Below are 25,789 nucleotides of genomic sequence, written 5' to 3'. Positions count from 1 at the left end.
TACAAACACAGCACCCCCGCGCTCTCTTATCTCACTCTGTCTCGGCGCTCTCGCAGGGGAGAACAGCAGCGCGAGCACCCGCGCGCCTCTCGTCGAGCCTCCTCTCTCTCTCTCTCTCTCTCTCTCTCTCTTCCTCTCTTCTCTCTCTCTCTCTCTCTCTCTCTCTCTCTCTCTCTCTCTCTCTCTCTCTCTCTCTCTCTCTCTCTCTCTCTCTCTCTCTCTCTCCTCTCTCTCTCTCTCTCTCTCTCTCCTCTCCTCTCTCTCTCTCTCTCTCTCCTCTCTCTCTCTCTCTCTCTCTCTCTCTCTCTCCTCTCTCTCTCTCTCAGTCCTCCCAGGCTCCTCAAAGCTCTACAGTGTGAAAGGTTGTTATTCTCCGACAGGAGTAACAAGGAGCTAACGGAATATTACTGTTCATAATGATGACATGAAACGCAGAATGGTGCTTTGTGTTTCCACTCCTGTCTCGTGGTCTGCTCCTGTTCTTCGATAAAAGCTCAAACCATTAGATGAGTCAAAATCATTTAGTTCCATCGGCGCAGTATCTCTCCCGTTGATCTCTGCCATCATTAAATCAACCAACCGGCCAACCGCCAGCACTGGCAATGAGAAACATTGTCTTTTTACTGCGTTCTTTTCGTTAATGAATTTATTGTAACGTATAATTAAACGATAGGGCATGCCATACAGACCCTCATCTGCACGTTTGTTTACACTGTTTATTTTTCTCATATATTTATTTTCAGATATAATTTCATTGCCTATATTTATGTTGTTCTATTACTATTACCCTGCCCATACCTGTACCTCCCCTCCCCCTCCCCCATGCTGCTATGATGCCCGAATTTCCCCAAGGGGATCATAAAGGAATATCTTATCTTATCTTATCTTAACCCAGACATAAATGAAAATATTATTTTACGAACCGCACCAATGTCATCTCCTCCATCACAGAAGATCGGGACCAGCTACTGTAGGTTCCAAGGTCGATCCCAGCCAGCGGGCGGAGGCTCGTGGCCCCCTCAGTTCACTACACAGGGATCGCGGAGAGCTGATCCGGGCAGACAGCAGTGGGGGGGAGGGCCCCATGCACTCTTAGCACTGCACAGCCAGGGCAGCACAGCACAGCCACAGGGCCTGGGTCACTCTGCCAGCTGGTGCCAGGCCGCTCGCATGCCCAAGCCCCCGCGTTGCCACGGGACCGTCAGAGCTGTGACACGGAGACGCTCATAAGGCAGCTCCTCGCCCCTCAGAAGGTGTCAGTGAGCCGGGCGTCCTTCTGCCCTGACCCCTGACCCCGGCCTCCGCCCCACATGTCTTGTTTGTCACGTCGGCCTCCTGCGCCCAGGGACAGACAGTGATAGAGCCTCTGATTGACAGGTCTAGTGTGTGTGTGTGTGTGTGTGTGTGTGTGTGTGTGTGTGTGTGTGTGTGTGTGTGTGTGTGTGTGTGTGTGTGTGTGTGTGTGTGTGTGTTGTGTGTGTGTGTGTGTGTGTGTGTGTGTGTGTGTGTGTGTGTGTGTGTGTGTGTGTGTGTGTGTGTGTGTGTGTGTGTGTGTGTGTGTGTGTGTGTGTGTGTGTGTGTGTGTGTGTGTGTGTGTGTGTGTGTGTGTGTGTGTGTGTGAGCATGTGTGTGTATATATGTGTGTGTGTGTGTGCGCGCATGTGTGTTTTGCACATTTTGAAACCTGAAAGAAGTTTTATTTGTCACATATAAGGTACATTGAAATACTTGGTTCTGTATGAGCCCCGTGAGATTGTGCTTCATACAGTAACAAGTAAAATAATAAAGACCAAACACTATACAACATATACAATATACAAAGCTAAAATGTAAAAATTTGGTAGAAGAGGTAGTTAAAATATTTTAGGAATAAATACATAAAATATTGTGTAATGTTAAAAAGTGTTTAAAATTAATCTTTAACAATTTGACTGCCACGCTCTTTGCGCGTTGTGTTATGAGGGTGCCAGCCTTATAGTCGTTTCCGCGGTCGTTTCACTATGTTTGTGAAGCTGTGTGTGTGTTCTGTATTACAGCTGTGGGGACATGGTGTGGCTCATTTTGACAAACGTTACTTGTAGTGCAAGATGGGAATAATAGTTTGTTTTCACACGCTGTAGTTTATTACGCGCTAAACATCGCGCATCTCCAGATAATCCAGTCTTTTTTCATAGATCGCAAGATAAACGCATTATGTGCAATACGCCCAAACCGTTCTGGCTGATCCCATGAAACTCCAAATACTCCCAAATCAAAGGTATATGCCATGTACCATCACAAAATCACCAAGGGGGGGGGGGCATGTTTTTCGTCTGGTGAAACACAGGACTGTGATCGTTAGAAAAACACATTTCAGATCCGGTAAAATAGACATAGAATGTACCTTACCTTAGACGGAAGGTATTCCAATAAGAATAATTCCAAGTGATCGCATCGCCATCGCGATTACCAGTGTATATGTCTATACACGTTTCGATGGTCAAATAGTTACGCTAATGCAATGGAATTCCAAGGCGAGCACTGTGCATTTCTGTCCCAGCAGAAGGAGGGGCCACTAACCGAGGAGAAAATGAAAGTGAAGCTGACTATCCAAGCCATTGCAGTTCAGACACTGACGATACTGCCACCTGGTGATAGTCGATCAGAATGCAGTTCTAATGTGTGGGGACATGCCTAAATGATACAGATCGCTCCCAGCAGGTCTGTAGAGCGGGGATCAAAGTAAAAAGATCAAACGGTCCAATAACGTATTATCTCGTATTTGGCACTGAACGGTTGGCGCCCAAAAATGTAATATGTCATTTTTGGCAATGAATGTGTTAAGGTGAATGTTTAAAGTGAGTGTGTGCATGTGGATGTTGTGTGCAATGAGTGTAGAATGGATGAGTTAATGTTACATAGAGTCCGCATTGAACACCCTTCCCTTAGTGTTGTGATCTGCAGAATCCTGTCATTCTTTTAAAAGCCAGCTAAAAGCATTTTCATTCAGACAGACCTTTCACTAATGGCGTCATTCATCAGTATTGTATCTTTTATCACCTGTGTGTATTGTGGTGGAACCGGAGAGGTTAATCGTGCGCTTGATGAAATCATTGTGGTTGATACAAATTTAGTTGTTTAAAACATTGTAAATCAAATACAATTTAGGTTAGGAGTTCGGTAGAGGACTTGACATTCTCTGGCCAGGATAATTGGGTCAAGCACCCCCCCCTTCTCTCTGTGGGGTCACCGTATAAGCTATCTGGGAGGAAAAGAGGGCAGGGGAGGGATGACCAGCTGAGGGGTGAGGGAAGGAAGGTACAGGAGGAGGGATGACCAGGTGAGGGGAGGAGGGTACAGGCGGAAGAATGACCAGGTGAGGGGTGAGGGGATGAGGGTACAGGGGGAGGGATGACCAGGTGAGGGAAGGAAGGTACAGGAGGAGGGATGACCAGGTGAGGGGAGGAGGGTACAGGAGGAGGGATGACCAGGTGAGGGGAGGAGGGTACAGGAGGAGGGATGACCAGGTGAGGGGAGGAGGGTACAGGAGGAGGGATGACCAGGTGAGGGGAGGAGGATACAGGAGGAGGGATGACCAGGTGAGGGGAGGAGGGTACAGGAGGAGGGATGACCGGGTGAGGGGAGGAGGGTAGAAGAGGAAGAATGACCAGGTGAGGGGTGAGGGGAGGAGGGTACAGGAGGAGGGATGACCAGGGGAGGGGAGGAGGGTACAGGAGGAGGGATGACCAGGTGAGGGGTGAAGGAAGGAGGGTACAGGGGGAGGGATGACCAGGGGAGGGGAGGAGGGTACAGGAGGAAGAATGACCAGGTGAGGGGTGAGGGGAGGAGGGTACAGGAGGAAGAATGACCAGGTGAGGGGTGAAGGAAGGAGGGTACAGGGGGAGGGATGACCAGGGGAGGGGAGGATGGTACAGGGGGTGGGATGACCAGGTGAGGGGAGGAGGGTACAGGAGGAAGAATGGCCAGGTGAGGGGTGAGGGGAGGAGGGTACAGGGGGAGGGATGACCAGGTGAGGGGAGGAGGGTACAGGGGGAGGGATGACCAGGGGAGGGGAGGATGGTACAGGGGGAGGGATGACCAGGGGAGGGGAGGATGGTACAGGGGGAGGGATGACCAGGTGAGGGGAGGATGGTACAGGGGGAGGGATGACCAGGTGAGGGGTGAGGGGAGGAGGGTACAGGGGGAGGGATGACCAGGTGAGGGGTGAAGGAAGGAGGGTACAGGGGGAGGGAGGTGTTAACAAAAGGCGGTGAAAGGAAATTCCACAATGGTCATGTCTTTCTGTCCTGTTTCAACTAGTTTTAGCTCGTTTTAATCTGCTCTCACTCGATACTGTTAGCTACTGTGTCGTCTGGTTTATCGCTTTTGCTTTTAATTCTGCAAAGCACCTTGTGATCTTGTATCTGTGAAAGGTGCTATACATATAAATTCTACTTATTAGAGCACAGAAGACACAGACGTGAACATGGTAGACGATAAGGAAAGAAAGTTGGTTATATGAACAAAAAAGTGTTTGAGGTTCTGTTAACTGTGCTGTAATGCAGTGGTTCTGTTAACTGTGCTGTAATGCAGTGGTTCTGTTAACTGTGCTGTAATGCAGTGGTTCTGTTAACTGTGCTGTAATGCAGTGGTTCTGTTAACTGTGCTGTAATGCAGTGGTTCTGTTAACTGTGCTGTAATGCAGTGGTTCTGTTAACTGTGCTGTAATGCAGTGGTTCTGTTAACTGTGCTGTATTGCAGTGGTTCTGTTAACTGTGCTGTAATGCAGTGGTTCTGTTAACTGTGCTGTAATGCAGTGGTTCTGTTAACTGTGCTGTAATGCAGTGGTTCTGTTAACTGTGCTGTAATGCAGTGGTTCTGTTAACTGTGCTGTAATGCAGTGGTTCTGTTAACTGTGCTGTAATGCAGTGGTTCTGTTAACTGTGCTGTAATGCAGTGGTTCTGTTAACTGTGCTGTAATGCAGTGGTTCTGTTAACTGTGCTGTATTGCAGTGGTTCTGTTAACTGTGCTGTAATGCAGTGGACAAAGTGTTCAGTTGGGCTGTAAACACAGAAAGTACTCATAACTGTTGGGTGACGGGGGGGGGTTGGAGAAAGTTTGACGGAACAACAGAATTAGCACCCGTGAGCATCTGAAAAGGTCAGTTTTCAGCCTGGCTCAGACTTGAAGAAATGCTAATAGAATCGTCTGGCTACAATTGTGTGGGTTGTTATAATGACCTTATCAAAGTCTGGAAAAGTTGTAATCGTGGTAATTTATTGAATGTTTAGACGTGTTTAGACTCTCTTCCTGTCGCCTCGAGACACTCACGGCTGGACGTTGACAGTCGTATAACGTGTACAGAGAGTTCAGCATCGCTCACGACGTGACCGGCGCTTAAGCCGCCGTCGTGAATTACATGAATTAGCCGGGGAACGAGATGTACATAATGATAGTAGTTTTACTGTGCCGTAAGTACAAGTCGAATTCCTAAAAACCCACGTCTGGGATCCTTGTGGGACCGTTTGACGCGGTGAGCTCGGCGATGGCTCCGCCAGCGCGCCTCCCACGCGACCGCGAGGATGTCTGTGGCTTTTTCACCAGTCACCCCGGAGAAAACGTGGAGGCGGAGGGCAGGTGGAACCTAAAACGTCCACACATCTGTCAGCTCTGACCTCCGGTGCGCTGAGCCGTAAACCAACCCAGGGAGGCTGCCGCGCTCTTGCGACGCCATACGAATAGGGGTCGTTTATTTTATTTTATTTATTTAGCACATTATTTAAAAAAAAATTGTGCTAGGAGGGAACGAAGCCCAAAGGGCTTGTACAAAGTTCCACTCCCATCCCATTGTCCATAAACATATATGAACGAAATACATATAAACATGGTCTAGAAAATAAATTCAAAACAAGATCAGAGACATACTGTAAGTCAGACACTATAGCGAAAAAATGGAAGATTGACACGAGCCAATAACAAGAACAAATTATTATTATTATTATTTATTTATTTTTTGTACAAGAAGGCAAAGGAGAGGAGAATAACATAATTATGAACAGTATATAATGAAGAAAAAGAACAAGCAGCCATAGCTGTAACACTGATGCACAGGAGTAACTTAATATGGTTAGGTGGCGAGAACCGCGGCAACCGGGTTACAACCAAGTGGTGCTGGATCGATCACATGTCCTCTTGCGCATTATATGTCCGCTGAATGGAATGGTTAAGATAAGATGAGATAAGATATTCCTTTATTGATCCCCTTGGGGAAATTCAGGCATCATAGCAGCATGGGGGAGGGGAGGGTATGGGCAGGGTAATAGTAGAAGACATAAATACAGGCAATACAATTATATTACAGTAGAAAAGTAAAAATAGGCAGTGTATAAACAATATAATTAACTCTGAATATACACATGAATATATAGGAATATACACATCTGAGCAAGTAGGTAGTGTGATCAAAGGTGCAGAGGAGGGTCTGTATGTCTGTATATCAGTTATATTATACATTACAATAAAGGGTACAATAAACACTCCTTTTCGAACATGTAAATTGAATTATGTTTTGTTTTTGTTTATTATATATTTTTTTCCATTTCATAGAGATCAATGATTTGGTTTGATTTTATATTGTTTGTATTTACATGTTCGAAATAAAGATTTAAAATCAAATCAAAATCAAACACTAGAATCTAATACTATGAGTAAGTAAAGCAGAAAACAGTTTTGCTAGCAATTTTCATGGCTACATTTTAAGTATAATAATGGAACAGACTGTAAGCAGTGTGGCGCGGCCATGTGTTGCCTCTGAGAGGCTAGTTTCCAGAGGCAGGGTACTATGCCGACGGCTCTCTGATAGAACGAGACATTCACCAAGTTTAAATTGGTGATTCATTGTTTTCATGGTATAAAAATGATTGATTCTGTCACTGACTGTTTAGGAACTGGCATGGTTTTAAAGCATTGGTTTTGGCACCGGAATAGAGACAGTTTTAATGATACCCCAACCCTACATATGAAGCAGAGTAGATGATGGCCGATTTTCCATCCCAGTTAGAGGTAAATTAGCATAGAAGAACACTTTCTCCTCCCCTCTAAAGGCAAGTTGAGCAGCACCTGGCTGTGTGATGGCGCTTTGATCACAGTGTGTTCAGGGCTGAGTGTGTTCAGGGTTGAGTGTGTTCAGTCCACTCCACAGTGTGTTCAGGGCTGAGTGTGTTCAGGGTTCAGTGTGTTCAGGGCTGTGTGTGTTCAGGGTTGAGTGTGTTCAGTCCACTCCACAGTGTGTTCAGGGCTGAGTGTGTTCAGGGCTCAGTGTGTTCAGTCCTCAGTGTGTTCAGTCTCAGTGTGTTCAGTCCTCAGTGTGTTCAGTCCTCAGTGTGTTCAGTCCTCAGTGTGTTCAGTCCTCAGTGTGTTCAGTCTCAGTGTGTTCAGTGTGTTCAGTCCTCAGTGTGTTCAGGGCTCAGTGTGTTCAGGGCTCAGTGTGTTCAGTCCTCAGTGTGTTCAGTCCTCAGTGTGTTCAGTCCTCAGTGTGTTCAGGGCTCAGTGTGTTCAGTCCTCAGTGTGTTCAGTCCTCAGTGTGTTCAGGGCTCAGTGTGTTCAGTCCTCAGTGTGTTCAGTCCTCAGTGTGTTCAGTCCTCAGTGTGTTCAGTCCTCAGTGTGTTCAGTGTGTTCAGTCCTCAGTGTGTTCAGTCTCAGTGTGTTCAGTCTTCAGTGTGTTCAGTCCTCAGTGTGTTCAGTCCTCAGTGTGTTCAGGGCTCAGTGTTCAGGGCTCAGTGTGTTCAGTCCTCAGTGTGTTCAGTCCTCAGTGTGTTCAGGGCTCAGTGTGTTCAGTCCTCAGTGTGTTCAGTCCTCAGTGTGTTCAGTCCTCAGTGTGTTCAGTCCTCAGTGTGTTGAGTCTCACTGTGTTCAGGGCTCAGTGTGTTCAGTCCTCAGTGTGTTCAGTCTCAGTGTGTTCAGTCCTCAGTGTGTTCAGTCTCAGTGTGTTCAGTCCTCAGTGTGTTCAGTCTCAGTGTGTTCAGTCCTCAGTGTGTTCAGGGCTCAGTGTGTTCAGGGCTCAGTGTTCAGTCCTCAGTGTGTTCAGTCCTCAGTGTGTTCAGTCCTCAGTGTGTTGAGTCTCAGTGTGTTCAGTCCTCAGTGTGTTCAGTCCTCAGTGTGTTCAGTCTCAGTGTGTTCAGGGCTCAGTGTGTTCAGTCCTCAGTGTGTTCAGTCCTCAGTGTGTTCAGTCCTCAGTGTGTTCAGTCCTCAGTGTGTTCAGTCCTCAGTGTGTTCAGGGCTCAGTGTGTTCAGTCCTCAGTGTGTTCAGTCCTCAGTGTGTTCAGGGCTCAGTGTGTTCAGGGCTCAGTGTGTTCAGTCCTCAGTGTGTTCAGGGCTCAGTGTTCAGGGCTGAGGGGCTACATGAAGCGACAGGGTCAGCAGCAGCAGCAGCAGCAGCCCTGCACTCAGCACTCTGCCACGCAGTCAGGTGGAACACAGTCCCGGCTCAGTGCCTCACTCTCAGCTTCCTGCTGAAAGGTGACATGGCTTAACAGCCACACTCATCTGCTAAAGAGCATACAATTTGTTAATCATTTCCTGTCATGGCCGCCACTGCTTTCCAGTCGGCTAAGCAAATAAACAAACATGTAAGCGTGTGCAAACGAGCGAGAGAGCGGACAAGGCGGCGGGCAGCAGCGTTGAGATGGAGCAGGGCATCGTAGTTCTGCCAGTGTAGCAAGAGGGACGGGGTAGAAACAAGCCCTCTATTGGTCCAGAGAGCATAATACCCTTGGCTGCCTTCACGCAGCAATCCACATTCACAGCATTCTCAGGATGACGTGCAAAATACCTTACAAGTGCTTTCTTTTTTTCCCTCCCCAGCTGTAGTCGCTCAAAGGCTTTCATGTGTCATGAGTTTTCCAAGCCAACGTGTTATTAGACTTAGCCAGTCCTGCGTTTTAAACTCTGTCATTTTCGAGAAACGCCATATTGGTATTTTTGGTCAGTCGTATGAGCTCACCTGACACCGAAAATGACACGAGGGAAAGGCTCCTGCATGTCTAGAGCAGAGATAATGGCCTTGTGTAATTACCTGTAGTGTGGCCGATTTTTTTATTCATTTTTCACAGTGGGACTGACCTCACTGGGCCGAGTGGATACACATAGTCGCTATACAACTCGTAGGATTATACTGCATTATGCCACTTTAAATGAGGGTAGCCGCAAGCTGTGACCAATTAAAGTTGAACAAAGCCAGCTCATCTGCTCAGCTCCTCTCTTAGTAGGTCAGTGAAATTGGTAGAGAATACAGACACATCCTCCATGGCCTGGAGCACAGCTTTTACCAGCGTATTCACAGCACCCACTGCATGTTGTATACTGTGCACTTTACATGGAGCGTTCTCAGAGTAAAAGACTAAACACATATAGGCTATATCCCAGTGACAACGATGAGGCCAAAGCTTCCATAAGAGCACATTATCACATCCTCAAAATACATTTCCTGGAAATATGTAGCTAAACCGAGGGAAGAAACATGTACAAGTGCTCCCCTCCAACGCAAAACGATGTTTTTAGAGCGAGAGAGGAGCGTAGCGCATACTGCAATAGAGGCGATGTAACATAATGACATGTGTACAGGGGCCAGAGCGACCACAGAGACAACGCTGCAGAGACGCAGGACATGAAGCCACTCTGCAGAGAGGGTTGTGTTTCCACAGGAGTGATGTATGACCTGCAGTCCCATCTGTGGGCTCGGGTTACAGGGCTCTCGCCGCGCCGCCGCAGAGATGGCTCTCCGCGCGCGGAGTCAGGGGGCTAAAGTAATGCACGGACCCCTGTTATTGCCAAAGCCACTGACTCAGCTCACCGCCCCTCGCCTCTTAACCCCCGCGTTGTCTGACCTCCGGCCTGATAACCAGACGCACACTTTTACACTGTGCTCTTTGCTGTAGGGTGTAATACTAGGACCGGTGCAGTTTTCTCTCACCTTGGCCAAAAGGTGTTCTGATGCCTGCGTGATACGTTTTTTTTTTACTGCAGATTCTCCACGTGTAGCCTACTGTTCACTATGCTGTTCACTAGCGACGGCACTAGTTGGTCAGTACAGCTGTTGAGCAGCTAGTGGCTTTCAGTAGTATTTCTTTTTTGAATTACATGTTTCTATGGCACATTTCCTGCAGCATCGGTCAGAGGGTAACGCATATTATAATGCAGCATCGGTCAGATGAATAGAGGGTAACGCATATTATAATGCAGCATCGGTCAGATAAATAGAGGGTAACAAAGGTTATCCTATAACCCTAGTTACATGACTTCTTGCGAGCGTTCTGCTCACTATGGGATATTACCACGTTACTTTGAAAGATTCCGCTACATGCACTTTACACTTGTCCGGCCACGCCCCTGTCTGCCTATATGTATATAGTCGAGGGTTCCAAACCCTGACCCGCAGGCGAAGCCTTAGCAGCGGGCGTGGAGGAGGTCCCAGCCCCATGGACCACTCAAGGCAGGCTTACTGCCGAGTCCAGGAGCCAGGACCTGACAAAAGGGACCTGGTGAGGTCAACGAGGCCATGGCATCGAGACCTCTCCAGGCGTTTACTCATGACACCACCCTTTACACTGCCAGCACATTGGACAGGGCACAACAGGTGAAGGCCCTTCTCTGCCTGGCACGCCGTGAGGATCCCCTGAGGAAGAGGCTCTGAAAACTCCCTGAGGAGGAGGCTCCAAAGCTCTCTGAGGAGGCTCTCCCCATAATCCCGTGGGGTCAGCTGGCATACCGGGGAAACAAGCACTCCAAGAGAGGAGGTTGATCCCTTAACCCAGGCCGACAGGTAACAAGAGCAAAGCTCGACCTGCGCCAAACAGCTAACCACCAGACCAGATCTGGGACCACGTCTGTTTAAAAGATGTGTCCACCCGAGATCCCACGGCTCCATTTTATAAGCAAAAAACGTGCCGCCCGCCATGCTTCACTTTACCACGTAAAGCAACAACATACATGGGATGAAGAGAGGGGCAGTGCCCTTGGCCATGTGCTGATGTACATTGCTTTGAAAAGCCAAATACACAGTAGTAAATTAACAGTCGCGAATTCAGGGTCTACGTTTGTTTAAAAAACGCATTCACATGAATCCCATGGCCCTCTTCACAAACAAGAAAATGCTGCCCGCCAACCTTAACTGTATCAGAAAAGATAGCGGGCCCCCATTGTTTATTTCGTACAATGCATACCCAAAATACGCGACCCATGGCCATATGCATGGCTTGCACGCGCCAGCGCTTAGAAAAACCACAACACGAGCTAGCCACCAACCGCGAGCCCCAGGCCGCGTCTATGCCAAATACAACGCAGTTCGGTTTCCGGGTTCCTCTGATTGGCCACTAATCCCACGTGCTAGCACGCCCCCCTTATCGCCCGCTGCCGCGCTGTGAAGACCAGAGAAAGACGTGTGTCTTGTTCAGGGTCCCCCATTTTCAATTCATATCGACATTTATGACATACACAACATACAGTACATGACAGCTTTGGCTGTTTGTACGATTAAACAAAGAACTTCTAAGATATACATTAACTTGGATTTCAGTGATATTCAGCGGTTATGTCAGTGTTCTTAAAAGCTTGTAGTTGTGCATGTCATAAAAAAACAAACTCGCATCATTTGGGTATTTCTGAATGTTTTGGCATATATAGGATGCATTTTTGTGTAATTGTTTGATCATAATACAGGACTAAGGAACATGGTATTTTTTTATTTCAAATTATATATATAGGACTATGTATAAAGAAACCATTTCTTCTTTCAGAAAGGCTGATATAAAGCTAATGTTTTGTGTAATTGTTATACTCATTGAGGACCATTACATTTGTAGTATTAATCGTAGAATCATATCATATCAGTACCTTCAATAAAGAGTAGATCTGACTACTTTACTGAATTAACAATTACTGTGAATATCTCCAAACCATGCTCACAAACATTGAGTAACATGTAACTGATATGGATATTAGTTGCGCTACTGGAGAAAAAGACGCTGGTACCCTTGACAGTTAAAAAAAATCACTTTATTCATTCCAGATGTAGCTTATTTTTCCAATCATATTGTACTGAACAAAGATTAGCAACACATTTTCTTGCGGTGAATTCCTGCCTGAACATTCAAGACATGCTGTATTGCGTGGGGCTTTTAGAGAGGAAGATCCGTAGGACATCACAACGTCGATTCCTGAACGCAACCTCTTTGATATAGCTAGAGGAGAGATTACACCCATGCAGCCTCGAGTGTCGTGTGCAGTGTAAACAAACATTGTTTATGAGAACACATCCAAAGGGAACACAGTTTCTTGAGTCTGGCGTTGTTGTACTTTATCTATTTAGTGTTACTTTTGGGAGTAGTGGGGGAGAAATGAATGAATGAATGAATGAAAACTTTATTTAACAGATTGCAGAATGGGTACAATACAGTACGGCGCAATACACACAATTGTTAAGGGGATGCAGACCAGAGAAAGACGTTTATCTTGTTTACATCAGGGTCCCCCATTTTCAATTCATATAGACATTTATGACATACACAACATACATGACATTATTAGCCGCCTCGGAAGAAGACGGCCGCTGCTGCTGAAACTACCGCCTCGCGTCGCCCCGCTGGCTCTTCTGCTTCACAGCGCGGCAGCGGGCGATAAGGGGGGCGTGCTAGCGCGCGTTCACGTGGGCTTAGTGGCCAATCAGAGGAACCCGGAAACCGATCTGCGTTGTATTTGGCATAGACGCCCCTAGGCCAGCGGCTCCTATTCACAAGCAAGAATTGCCCCATTGCACTCATACTCCACGCTCAAGGTATACACAAACACATTCAGTGAAACGTTTACACGCTGCTTCAATAAAAATAAAAACTCCTAAGAGGGCCTCTTTATTGAAGGAAACATAGTTTTTTTAGGGGAATATGGGGGTTTAGGTTGTAATAGAGAGAAAAAACAGAGGGAGAGAGAGGTGAAGGAAAAGGGGGGGGGGGGATACAGCCTCTCAGGCCGTTCCCCCCTTACCTGCTCCCGGTGTGTGGCGTGTCCTCCTCGAGGTGCGTTCCAACTGCCATCTCTCACTCCGTGTTTTTATGCCTAGCGTCTCAGGCCTCTCGCCATTTGGGGTCGGAGCTCTAATTGAACCCTGATTTCGCCAGCGAGGCATCAAAGATAAAACCCCTGCCCCCTCCATGCTACATTCTGGGACGTGATGGTAGGGGGCACAGGGCCCACTCCGGCACCAGCATTACTGCAGAAACAGGAGGGACTTGAACCCTGCGGCCCGCGTACTCTTCCTCCTACTACCGACCACCCGCCCTGCTCACTTCACCACCGCTCTTAATGGCGGGAGCAAGCAGGCGGAGAGCTTGTGCCGCAATCATCCACCATCAGAGAGAACGTGCCTGCTCTTGTCGGGGATCCGTTTGATGTCGACGCCGGAGCTACCTCTCTCACGAGTGAGGGGCGCTCGGTGGCTTCCGAGCGGCACCACACTCTGCGCCGTTTGGCGCCGGCAAACTTCCCAGGTCCGGGTGGTGATGCCATTCTTGGGATCCAAAAAATAGCAACCACAAAAACTAACTAAGCTAAATGCCACTTGCTTGCCGTGTGCGTATAGCAAGCACTTCCTGAAGTGAAATAAACGGGGGCGGAAGTATGGTCTCACCCCTCGACTATATGCATATAGGAGGACAGGGGCGTGGCCGAACAAGTGTAAAGTGCATGTAGCGGAATCTTTCAAAGTAACGTGGTAATATCCCATAGTGAGCAGAACGCGAAGCAAGTAACGAAATGTAACGCATATTATAATGCACCATCGGTCAGATGAATAGAGGGTAACACATATTATAATGCACCATCGGTCAGATGAATAGAGGGTAACACATATTATAATGCACCATCGGTCAGATGAATAGAGGGTAACGCATATTATAATGCACCATCGGTCAGATGAATAGAGGGTAACGCATATTATAATGCCCATCGGTCATTGTCTCATTGATTGTTGCAGTGATTTGGATTTTCTGTTATTTTGTGTCTGATTTTATGAAACTGTTATTTATTTTAAAATATGCATTATAAAAAGAAAAAGAGAGGGAGATTAACATAGCATACAGTCAGCTGTGGCATGTTATCTAATAACGACAAACCCAATATTGACATTACACTTGCACAGAGTTTTTTTTATAAATAATAAATTATATTAAGATATTGATCCCCTTTGGGGAAATTCGGGCGTCATAGAAGCATGGGGGAGGGGAGGTACAGGTATGGGCAGGGTAATAGTAGAAAGACATAAATATAGGCAATAAAATTGTATCTGAATATACAATTATGAGAAGAAATTAACTGTAAACTATATAAACAACTCTGAATATAGAAATATGAGAAAAATAAATAAAGGTATGAGGGAAATGGTTTTCCCATGTTTTACTGACCAGCTTTGCCATTCGCTTGTTCTCCACAGGTTACCTTCACCAAGAGGAAGTTCGGCCTGATGAAGAAGGCCTATGAGCTGAGCGTGTTATGCGACTGTGAGATCGCCCTCATCATCTTCAACAGCACCAACAAGCTGTTCCAGTACGCCAGCACGGACATGGACAAGGTGCTGCTGAAATACACAGAGTACAACGAGCCCCACGAGAGCAGGACCAACTCGGACATCGTGGAGGTGAGTCGGCGTCACTTACTCACTGTATTGGGGGCAGAAAACTGAAATTGAACTCCATAGCCTTCAGTCTCCCACCCTCACCGTACGCAGTTTGTTTTATGTTCTCTGTGCAAAAAAACTGTGCAAACTTAACACGGTTATATTCTTATTTAAGCCACATTAATCACAGAGCACATTTTTCCTCACCGTTCTTCTTAAGTCAATAGAAGATGACTAATGAGGGGCGTCTGGGTAGTGTAGAGGTCTAAGCGCTCTCCTACCACCGCAGAGATCCGGGTTCAATCTCCGTTAGCGGTACTTCCAGTACTTCGGTCAGACGTTCCTACGGACACAATCGGCGGTGTGTTCGCCGATTGTGACCAGACCAACAGTAGGGCAGCATGTGGTAGTCTACACCCTCCACAGACCGACAGTAGGGCAGCATGTGGTAGTCTACACCCTCCCCAGACCGACAGTAGGGCAGCCTGTGGTAGTCTACACCCTCCCCAGACCGACAGTAGGGCAGCATGTGGTAGTCTACACCCTCCCCAGACCAACAGTAGGGCAGCATTTGGTAGTCTACACCCTCCCCAGACCAACAGTAGGGCAGCGTGTGGTAGTCTACACCCTCCCCAGACCGACAGTAGGGCAGCATGTGGTAGTCTACACCCTCCCCAGACCAACAGTAGGGCAGCATGTGGTAGTCTACACCCCCCCCCCCAGACCGACAGTAGGGCAGCCTGTGGTAGTCTACACCCTCCCCAGACCGACAGTAGGGCAGCATGTGGTAGTCTACACCCTCCCCAGACTGACAGTAGGGCAGCATGTGGTAGTCTACACCCTCCCCAGACCAACAGTAGGGCAGCATGTGGTAGTCTACACCCTTCTCCAGACCAACAGTAAGGCAGCATGTTGTAGTCTACACCCTCCCCAGACCAACAGTAGGGCAGCATGTGGTAGTCTACACCCTCCCCAGACCGACATTAGGGCAGCATGTGGTAGTCTACACTCTCCTCCAGACCAACAGTAAGGCAGCATGTGGTAGTCTACACTCTCCCCAGACCAACAGTTTGATTGATTGATTGATTGAAAACTTTATTAACAGATTGCAGAATGGGTACAATACAGTACAGCTCAATACACACAATTGTTAAGGGGATGCAGACCAGAGAAAGACTTTCGTCTTGTTTACATCAGGGTCCCCCATTTTCAATTCATCAGGACATATATGACATACATGACATACAGATAGTCAGTACTGCTACATCTATACATTTATGTCATACCAGATTTGCAAATACAGTACTGTTTGTGATACAGAAGGAGTCAGGAAAAGGGAGTATATACATTTGACGTAGAAACTGTACATTGGAGGAGGTTGGGTGGGGGGGGGGGTTGGGTACACTGGGATATTGACAACCATACTGGGTAATCTACATTGGAGGTGGTTGGGGGGGGGGGGGGGGGCACACTGTATATACAAGCAAAACTGTACATTGAGGGGGGGGGGACACTGTACAAACAAACAAAATTGTACATTGGACTATTGACAAAACCATACTAGGTAAATGACTGTACATTGGAGGGGGTTGGGTTAGGATATTTACAGGGGCCAGTGTTGAATTGCAGTCTCCCGTAGGTGTCCCTTGAGAGAGGTTTTGAAAGTGGGTAGTGATCCACATTCCTTTACAGCTTTGGGTAGGGCGTTCCACATTGATGTGGCATAATTGCGAAACGTGTTTAGTCCCTTATTTGAGCCGAATCTGGGTTTAACATGATTTGTGGAGCTCCCTCTGGTGTTGTGATCGTGGTATTCACTGACCTTTGGGAAGTATTTTGACATGTACATGGGTACCTTGGTCGTGTAGTGTATCTTGTAGACCAGGCCCATTGCAAGTTGCTGTACTCTGTCGTCTACTCTAAGCCATCCTAGGTTGTCAAAGTGGGCAGGGGTGAGGTGGGTTCTAGGAGTAAGGTCAAGCAGTAGTCTGACCAGTTTGTTTTGAGATGTTTGTAATTTTGTTTTTAGCGCCTTTGAGGTGCTTTGGTACCATGAGGTGCAAGCATAGTCGTAGTACCCCTGAATGAGTGCTCCTGCCAGAGTCTTCAGGGTATTCTTGTTTACCAGAGAGGAGATCCGGTACAAGAATCGAGTTCGTTGGTTGACTTTTTTTATTACATTGGATGCCATTTTGTCACAGGAGAGATTAGCCTCTAGGATGGAACCCAGGTAGGTAATTTCATCTTTTCTTGTGACAATATTGTCACCCACTGTAACTGAGAAGCCGTCGGTCTTGCTGAGTTTGTTATTTGAACCGAAGAGAATGGACTCTGTTTTGCCCATGTGTAATGATAGTTTGTTATCAGCGAGCCATATGCAGATTCTGCCTAGTTCCGAGCTGAGGGTTTTTTCAACCTGTAACTTGTTCTTGTCAGAGACCAGCAGGGCTGAGTCATCCGCAAACAGGAACAAGTTGCAGTCACAAGCTGACGACATGTCATTTGCATAAATTAGGAACAGTAGCGGTCCTAGTATGCTTCCTTGTGGAACACCACAGCTCACTGTGAGGGGGGGGGATAGGGTACCGTTTACCTCCACCATCTGTTCCCTCCCCTCAAGGTAGGATTGCATCCAGCTCACTGATAGACTATCAAAACCAATTGCTTTTAGCTTGTCAATCAGAATGGAGTGATTGACCGTGTCAAAGGCCTTTTGTAGGTCCAGCATGACCATGCCGCAGTATTTGCCTGCGTCCACCTCTTGTTTGATGTGGTCATTCAAATAGAGAAGGCATGTGTCAGTGGAGTGGGATGTTCTGAAGCCAGATTGGAATTCGTAGATTAGATTTTTTTCCGCTAGGTACTTTTCGACCTGTTCGTAGACTATTTTTTCCATGACTTTCGAGATGGAGGTGAGAATAGAAACAGGGCGGTAGTTGCCTGGGTCTAATTTGCTGCCCTTTTTGTGCAGAGGGGTCACCCTCGCAATTTTGAAGTCCTTGGGGACGTGTCCCTGTTTTATGGAGAGGTTTATTATGTGTGTGATGATTGGGGTGATGGCGGCTGCTGAGTCTCTGAGGAATTTGGAAGGGATGTTGTCGTGGCCAGTGGCCTTGTTAGGTTGGAGGGCGCTCAGTTTATTGAGTACCTCATCTGTTGTTACCATTTCCAGCTTGAAGTCGTCCTTGCGGACCCCTAGGTTTTTGTAGTAAGCTACTATGTGTTCTACCCCATAAAGCCCTGAGTGGGAGGGTAGTTTGTTTACCAGTGTTGTGGCTATGTTTGTGAAGAAAATGTTTAAGTAATTGGCTACATCCAGCTTGTCTGTGATGAGCGTGTTGTCCGTTTTTATGTTTATGTTTGAGAATCTGGTTTTAAGTTTTTTACTGCATCCTAGTTGATTATTGAGTAATTTCCAAAGTTCACGTGGTTTGTTTTTGTTTTCCTCAGTTTTGTCATTGATGAAATTCTTTTTTGCAGTTTTGATCATGGAGTTTACGTCGTTGACCGACAGTAGGGCAGCATGTGGTAGTCTACACCCTCCCCAGACCGACAGAGGGTAACGCAACAACCAGCACCGTGACGCCCACAGAGAATTGGCATGACGACTAAATGGAAACAAAAATCGAATACGATATATATTATTTTTTTTATAAATTATATTACAGGAACAATAGGGGAAGATGAAGCTCATGGGGCCCAGTTCATGCCCCGTCTGAACATGCAGAGATCGTTTTTAGACTTTGGAGAGTGAGGAGCAGCCAACAGTTTCCTTCTAGTAACCACTCAGATAGGGCACAGGAGGTCTGCACTCCCTGATAAGTCCAGCTCCTCTTGAGTTCAGCAGCGGACATGGAGAACCTATCTCTGCCCCGGGCCCTGCACACACGGCTGTCTCACCACCGCAGCCAGCCTGTTTCCCCAGAGATACTGTATTCTACCTGCTGGGGCTCAGACAACATATTGTGGAAGATTCCTTTCATAGGCCTTTTGTTAGCACCCCCCTCCCCCTTCCTGTACCCTCTCCTTCCGGTCTTCACCCTCCTACCTGTTCATCCTTCCCCCGCCCCCCTCCCTTCGTGTAAGATTAGGTTATAAGGCGACCTCGCAAAAGAGACCAAATTCTCCTGGCCAGAGAACGTCAAGTTCAACATTTGTATCAACCAAGATGATTTGACCAAGTGCATTCTTAACCCCTCCGCTTTCCACAACCATATTTTGATATATCCCTATTATGAAGTGTTGTGAAATCCACTCTGAACTCCATGAGCACCTGGTGCCTTACCTCCGCTACGTGCCTGAGCACCGACAGAGGGCCGAGCCGCGAGTCATAGCAGCCCGCGGAGAACAGTAAACGAGGATGACTGAGGATCCAAACTGATCCAAATGTCTTTTGCTGACGCACTTGTGGGTTTCCCGACAGAGTGTCTTCACTCTGACTAAATGAAAAACAAACACATTTGTGCCCCTTGGTCGAGAAAAAAATGTGATACTGACGAGTGACGATACAAAGTGGCTTATTTGTTTTCAAAGCCAATATTTAAAGTAGACACAGGCTGGATCTTTGGTGTTTCACATTTTGACAAGAGGTGTTTTCACTTGACAATGCAGACTTTACACAGACCACTGCTCTGCTGCGTCATAATTCTTTAGTGTTTATACTGGCACTTGTCCACCCAAACCTACCTTGTTATTACTTCTGCCCAACAAAGAGATGTCACACATTTAAAGGAATAGTCCATGTTTTTTAAGAAGCCTAGCTGACGGGCTGGTGTGTATAGAAACAGTACATGTTAGCATGTGTTAGCATCATATGAACCATGCTAGTGGAAGACACTGGGGACGTGAAGCATGAATACTGCTTAGCAACATAATTTAGAATATGTCACGCCCCCCAAACTGACTTCTTCTAGCATACTCTGCATGATGCTTCCCTTTTCTGCTTCTAATATCTAAAAGAAAAAAACACTTTTTAGGTGTGCTGAAAGGACTCTCAGTCTTTAGAGGCCTATATGGACTACCCTGACGGCTTAGGGTATGAACACTTCCAAAAAGCGTGTGCCTGGGAAAAGTCCTCCACTTTGAAGAATGAGTGAAATTGCACACAGTGTAAAGAAGTCAGCTGTGGCCAGTTATCTTTTATTCATGTTGCTGCTGCTTGTGAATTACCTGCTTGGCAGAGCTGCAAAAGAGTGCTTTGGCATCCAGCGGCCCCGACGCAGTCAACCCTCCGTCAGGGGCCCTCGGAGCAGAGCAGGGGCTCACCTGCATTAAAAATACATGGATATACTCCACACTTATGTAACAGTAACCCCGCGTTTGTTTCTGTCGTGACTCGGGAAGCCTTTCCTATTTTAACCGAGGCATAGAACAGCTTCCCACTGACTCATAGGTATCATTAAGGTTCATTCGCTGCCTGTCAAGTAACACTTAGACCGTTCCCTACAGTGCCCGATCTACTTGTTTTAGATTAGATTAGATTTATTGCCATTGTACAGCACACGTACTGTACAATGAAAAGAGGTTTGTCGTCCAGCCCGAGTGCAAATGTGACAATAAAGTGCAACAGCAATATACAATGTACAGGTGATTAAACTGGGTACAAAATATACAAAGTAGTACTACTGACTCAGTAATAGTGCTAATCAGATGCATACAGAGTTGTAGTATTAATATGTACAGTGATACAGGTATAAAGACACTATGGTAGTAGTCATACTGGCCAGCAGCGTAACTAGTAAGAGTAGAGTTGCAGGGATATGTACAGAGATATAGATCGATTATTTACATATATGTAAAAAGGATTATGCAGGTATGTAAAGATGGATGTGGATAAATATATATATACTATATGCAGCATATACAGCATTATTGTACATGCTATCATACAGAGTTGTTATACTGTATGCAGGTGTATACAGCATTATTGTACATGCTATCATACAGAGTTGTTATACTGTATGCAGGTGTATAAGTAGGTATATAGAAGGATGTAGGTATATTCAGATATAGATATAGTGTGCAAAATGGATTATTTGCAGGTAATGTACAGACAGGTGGATAGATATACAGTATATATGGTAAGAATATATATACAGTATATATATATATATATATATATATATATATATATATATATTGTAACGAATTGTTCACAATTGTGAACAATTCAGGTTAGTCGTCCAGTCCAGGGTCAGAACACAAGGGGGAATCTCAGCCAGTACAGGGTCACACACGATCACCTACTCGCTTTCTCCTCTCCTTCCACTATACCTCTCAGTGTCACAAACTCTGAATACACAATCTCTCTCTCTCTACAACAACACACTCCAACTCGCTCAACATGACTCTCTCTAGTGTTAATGTAGGGTGTTGTACCAGTGTGTGCACGTGGGATGTGACAACAAATTATGCGCAGGTGTATCTTATCCGTTCTAATCAACTAGTGGGTGTGTCTGGCATGTTTGCATGTGAGGTGTGTGTGAACCGAGTGCTGCGCATGTGTGTGTTCCGTCAGTACTAAACATCTACCTAAATGCGTCCACTCTGTCCGCTACGGACATATGTGGGGAACGGGGAAATAAGGAAACGTTATTATCGTGCCCGTTCCTCGCTCCACGCTCCAATCGGCCAAGCTGCCTTGCCCCGCTCGCCATATCCCGGCCACCTCGCCTTGAGACGTGACGTGTCAGCCTTGTCTCGCCAGCCCGGAATTCCTCGTCGGCGGGTGAACGCGTTGCGGCTGCCACTTGCCGTCACTTCCGGGATTCCCCTCTGTCCGGATGACGTGGAGCCCGTTTCTTGCGCCGCAACATCCCTTTATCAGTGGCGTGCCGCCACAATATGTACACAGCATTATTGTACATGCTATCATACAGAGTTATATGTGTTATATGCAGGTGTATAAGTAGGTATATAGAAGGATTGTATGCAGGTATGTTCAGCTATATCTACTTGTGGTCTGTTGATGTACGTCAGTGTCGATACACGCGGCGTGTGCAGGGGGACAACATGTCTACGCGGAGTGCAGCGATGGTCCGTTGCCAGGCCGACGTGTTTCAGGACAAACTAGCAGTGATCTGTTCCTTTCCCACTTAGCCCCTCTGGCTGCTCGCAAGGAGGCCGCCCTGCCGCACGGAAGGCGAGAACAATGTGGTGTTGTCCCTGCTCACTCGGCCAGCATCTGTGCAGATATGCGCAAATCCCCCTCTGCCTGCCGGCTACGTGGTCACGGTTCAGAAGTGAAGAACCAGAGCAGAAGTAAGCGGCGCGGTCCCCTCCACAGCAGAACACTCTGCCCGCACGGCCCGCTGTTCAGCCACAGAGAGTGGGGCGAGCGTTAGAGGCCGAGAGGGCTCTCTCTACTGTACGCGGCTGAACCCCGACGTCCATTTCTTTAATCCAGTACCTCAGAAGAGGAGCTGTATAACTCTTTTAGTTATTTATTTATTTTTAGAGGGAGAATGTTGTTTTCAACATTATTATTTGAAGATGGTGAGTTGGATGGTTTCTTGTGATGTATCACATTTGCATTTATTTTCCAACTGTAAATGACACGGGGGCTGGACCAAGGGCTCGCCGTTTATCTCTGGAGCTAAATGTGAGGAAATGTTCGGTGTACTGTTCAGTCACAGGGTTGCACCAGGCTGATGTCTCTCTCCTCTCCAGCTGTAGAGCTCCTTGTACTGTACATGATGAGGAGGCCCGCAATGGATAATGATTGGTAGACATTGCATCTCTCTCTCTCTCTCTCTCTCTCTCTCTCTCTCTCTCTCTCTCTCTCTCTCTCTCTCTCTCTCTCTCTCTCTCTCTCTCTCTCTCTCTCTCTCTCTATCTCTATCTCTATCTCTATCTCTCTCTCTCGCTCTCTCTCTCCCCTCCATCTCTCCCCTCCCTATTCTCTCTCTCCTCTCGCTCTTATCTCTCTCCTCTTCCTCCCCCCCCCCATCTCTCTCTCTCTCTCTCTCTCTGTCTCTCTCTCTCTCTCTCTCTCTCTCTCTCCCTCTCCCTCTCCCTCTCCCTCTCCCTCTCCCTCTCCCTCTCCTCCTGCTCCTGCTCCTCCTCCCCTCTCTCCATCTGGCGAGGGCTTCACACGAGGACACTTGCCGTGAACACTTATCTAAATTAAAAATAGCATTAAACTAATAATTGTCACACAAACAATCATGTCCTCATCTGCTCGCTCCGGGAGACAGAGCAGGCGAAATCCCCGTCTCCTGGATTTCACCGGCCAGCGGCATACGCTCCTATTCCAACGCAAGGAGCCAAATCAAAGGTCACATTCCTGCTCAGTAGTACCATCTGTACTGTAGATAAAGGCTGGTCCGGGTGGCGCTGCAGAACAGGCTCCATGTTTTCCACAGATGGATGCCTGGGCCACAGTCTGATAACCCAGTAGAGGGGCTATGGACTTTGTGTCAAACTTGGCTCATAGACCAAAGCAGTAGGCTCAGTTGCTGTGTGCCTGCGTGTGTGTGTGTGTGTGTGTGTGTGTGTGTGTGTGTGTGTGTGTGTGTGTGTGTGTGTGTGTGTGTGTGTGTGTGTGTGTGTGTGTGTGTGTGTGTGTGTGTGTGTGTGTGTGTGTGTGTGTGTGTGTGTGTGTGTGTGTGTGTGTGTGTGTGTGTGTGTGTGTGTGTGTGTGTGTGTGTGTGTGTGTGTGTGTGTGTGTGTGTGTGTGTGTGTGTGTGTGTGTGTGTGTGTGTGTGTGTGTGTGTGTGTGTGTGTGTGTGTGTGTGTGTGTGTGTGTGTGTGTGTGTGTGTGTGTGTGTGTGTGTGTGTGTGTGTGTGTGTGTGTGTGTGTGTGTGTGTGTGTGTGTGTGTGTGTGTGTGTGTGTGTGTGTGTGTGTGTGTGTGTGTGTGTGTGTGTGTGTGTGTGTGTGTGTGTGTGTGTGTGTGTGTGTGTGTGTGTGTGTGTGTGTGTGTGTGTGTGTGTGTGTGTGTGTGTGTGTGTGTGTGTGTGTGTGTGTGTGTGTGTGTGTGTGTGTGTGTGTGTGTGTGTGTGTGTGTGTGTGTGTGTGTGTGTGTGTGTGTGTGTGTGTGTGTGTGTGTGTGTGTGTGTGTGTGTGTGTGTGTGTGTGTGTGTGTGTGTGTGTGTGTGTGTGTGTGTGTGTGTGTGTGTGTGTGTGTGTGTGTGTGTGTGTGTGTGTGTGTGTGTGTGTGTGTGTGTGTGTGTGTGTGTGTGTGTGTGTGTGTGTGTGTGTGTGTGTGTGTGTGTGTGTGTGTGTGTGTGTGTGTGTGTGTGTGTGTGTGTGTGTGTGTGTGTGTGTGTGTGGTGGTCTTAATCTTAACCCCAACAACACTCCAGGCGACAGGTGAACTGTTGCTTGAAATCTCTCTTTGTGGGCAGCGCTCTCTTCTCTGGTTACCAGTGTTTTTGTTCCCATCTGTTTCTCAAAATATGTCAAACCTTTACTTGGCAGCACTTCCGGGCCACATTTTTTGTCTTATGGCAAGCTTCTTTTTTTTATTTATTTATTATTATTATTATAATTTTTTTGACAGACTTAGTCCTTTGATTTAATAGGTTTAACACATTCCATAAAGGTGATGTACGTGGTATTTATTTGGTTAAAATAAGTGTTAAATAGCTTTATATTCCGACAGCCATCACTGATATAGAGTGTTTGGTCAGTAACATGGGTCTCCCAGTCCCTCCGCATTGCAGTAAACTCAAAATACATTTTCAGATCATTTTACTTGTTTCAAGCACATATTTGTTTTTATTTCTTATTTTTGTCAGACCATTTTGGTCGTGTAGAGTTTTCTCTCCTGATTGGATGAAGTGAGAACGGGATACCAGAACATTTATTTTGTGTTCACTGCAGAGTGGAGGAACTGGATTGCATGTTACTGACCAAACAGTGATGGCTGTTGTAATGTAGAGCTATTATTTTAACAAATAAAATACCACTTACAGTACCTTTAAAATGCTTCTATTTCTTTGGACAGACAAAAGATCTTCCGGTATATTTAAATGTACTTATCTTTTCCTTTGCCACTTGGAGTTATTACAGTATGGCATTACTGTCCTTTCCTTGTATCATAGTGATCAGTTATTGTATGCCCACCAGTAAAAGATTTGCTAGTAAATAAGCCATATTCAACATGTCAGTGTTGTACTAAATGGAATAAGGTACAGTATTACAGTAGTAATGCAGTAGAAACCGGTTTGAGCACAGTGTACTGGATTGTTTTTTGTTTCTGGACTGCTGAAGCAAATTGTACAGTGTACATCAGTGATGTATGACTGCTTTACGTTAGCCTGCTCCACTAGCGTTACCTGTTAGCAATAACAGCAGCCAGCTACAGTAGCTCCCTTGTTGGATTATCTCACATTCGCTATTAAGTCAAAACAACTCAGACATGTCGAGCATCAACAATGTAACTTTCGGAATTAATGCTTTTGTTCCTGGAAATAATGTTTTTTTTAACAACTCCACTCCAAAAAAAATATACTCCAAAATTAGCCCACATCAGCATAAGAAGTACGGTAGTTTATAGAAATAACAATTATTCATTCAAACATTCATTCTGAAAATCTCTTCTTCTCAGACGATCATAAGAACTTTCAGAAAACCTTTACTACCACATGGCCCTCGTTTACCCACCACATTGAAACCTTCGCACGGGAAGAGTGACGCTTCAATTATTCCCCCATAATCGCCCAAGAAATGGTATTCGGGACAGCCCTAGTAGTTGCTATTGTTGTATTCCTCACTGAATTCTATTTGTACCACAGATTAAAATGCTGCCGTTGGTCATTAGATTAATCTAATAATACGTACTCTACCTCCTCTCTCCACCGCTGGAGGTAATAAGATTTCGCTCCGGCTCCTCTATGACCTCTGACTGCTCTAACACCGTTAGCCTGGGCACAGAAAGACCACTGTCTCCTCAAGATTCCTGCAGAAACAGTCGCGACTTCACAGGCATCATTTGGTGTCTCATCTGTGCTCTAGCATTAATTAGTGTTGCATGTGCAATAAATTGACATGAAGTCAACACTTTAAAAAGTAATCTCATGAAATGTGAGGCTTTAATCCAATTTGGAGATCCAATTCGAGTCGAATACCGATGCCCCTGCCATTGTAAATAACTGGGCTACAGCCAATGCAAAGTATTGACTTTTCACTGCTCTTTTGTGTGCA

General features: G+C 46.5%; 1 protein-coding gene across 4 annotated transcripts in view; it reads left to right on the top strand.

Moving 5' to 3' along the window:
• Positions 1–25,789, top strand: part of mef2aa (myocyte enhancer factor 2aa) — a 185,979-nt gene that overhangs the window by 108,064 nt on the left and 52,126 nt on the right. For all 4 annotated transcript variants that reach the window (XM_084335430.1, XM_084335428.1, XM_084335431.1 and 1 more), the window contains one exon: positions 14,460–14,663. In XM_084335430.1, coding sequence (XP_084191556.1) covers positions 14,460–14,663 — 204 coding nt within the window. The remainder of the gene's footprint in view (positions 1–14,459; positions 14,664–25,789) is intronic.

Source organism: Notolepis coatsorum (assembly GCF_963971535.1).
Source record: "Notolepis coatsorum genome assembly, chromosome: 18".
In the NCBI taxonomy this organism is placed as follows: Eukaryota; Metazoa; Chordata; class Actinopteri; order Aulopiformes; family Paralepididae; genus Notolepis; species Notolepis coatsorum.
The sequence above is the reverse complement of the archived record's forward strand: the minus strand, read 5'-3'. Positions and strand labels throughout refer to the sequence as shown.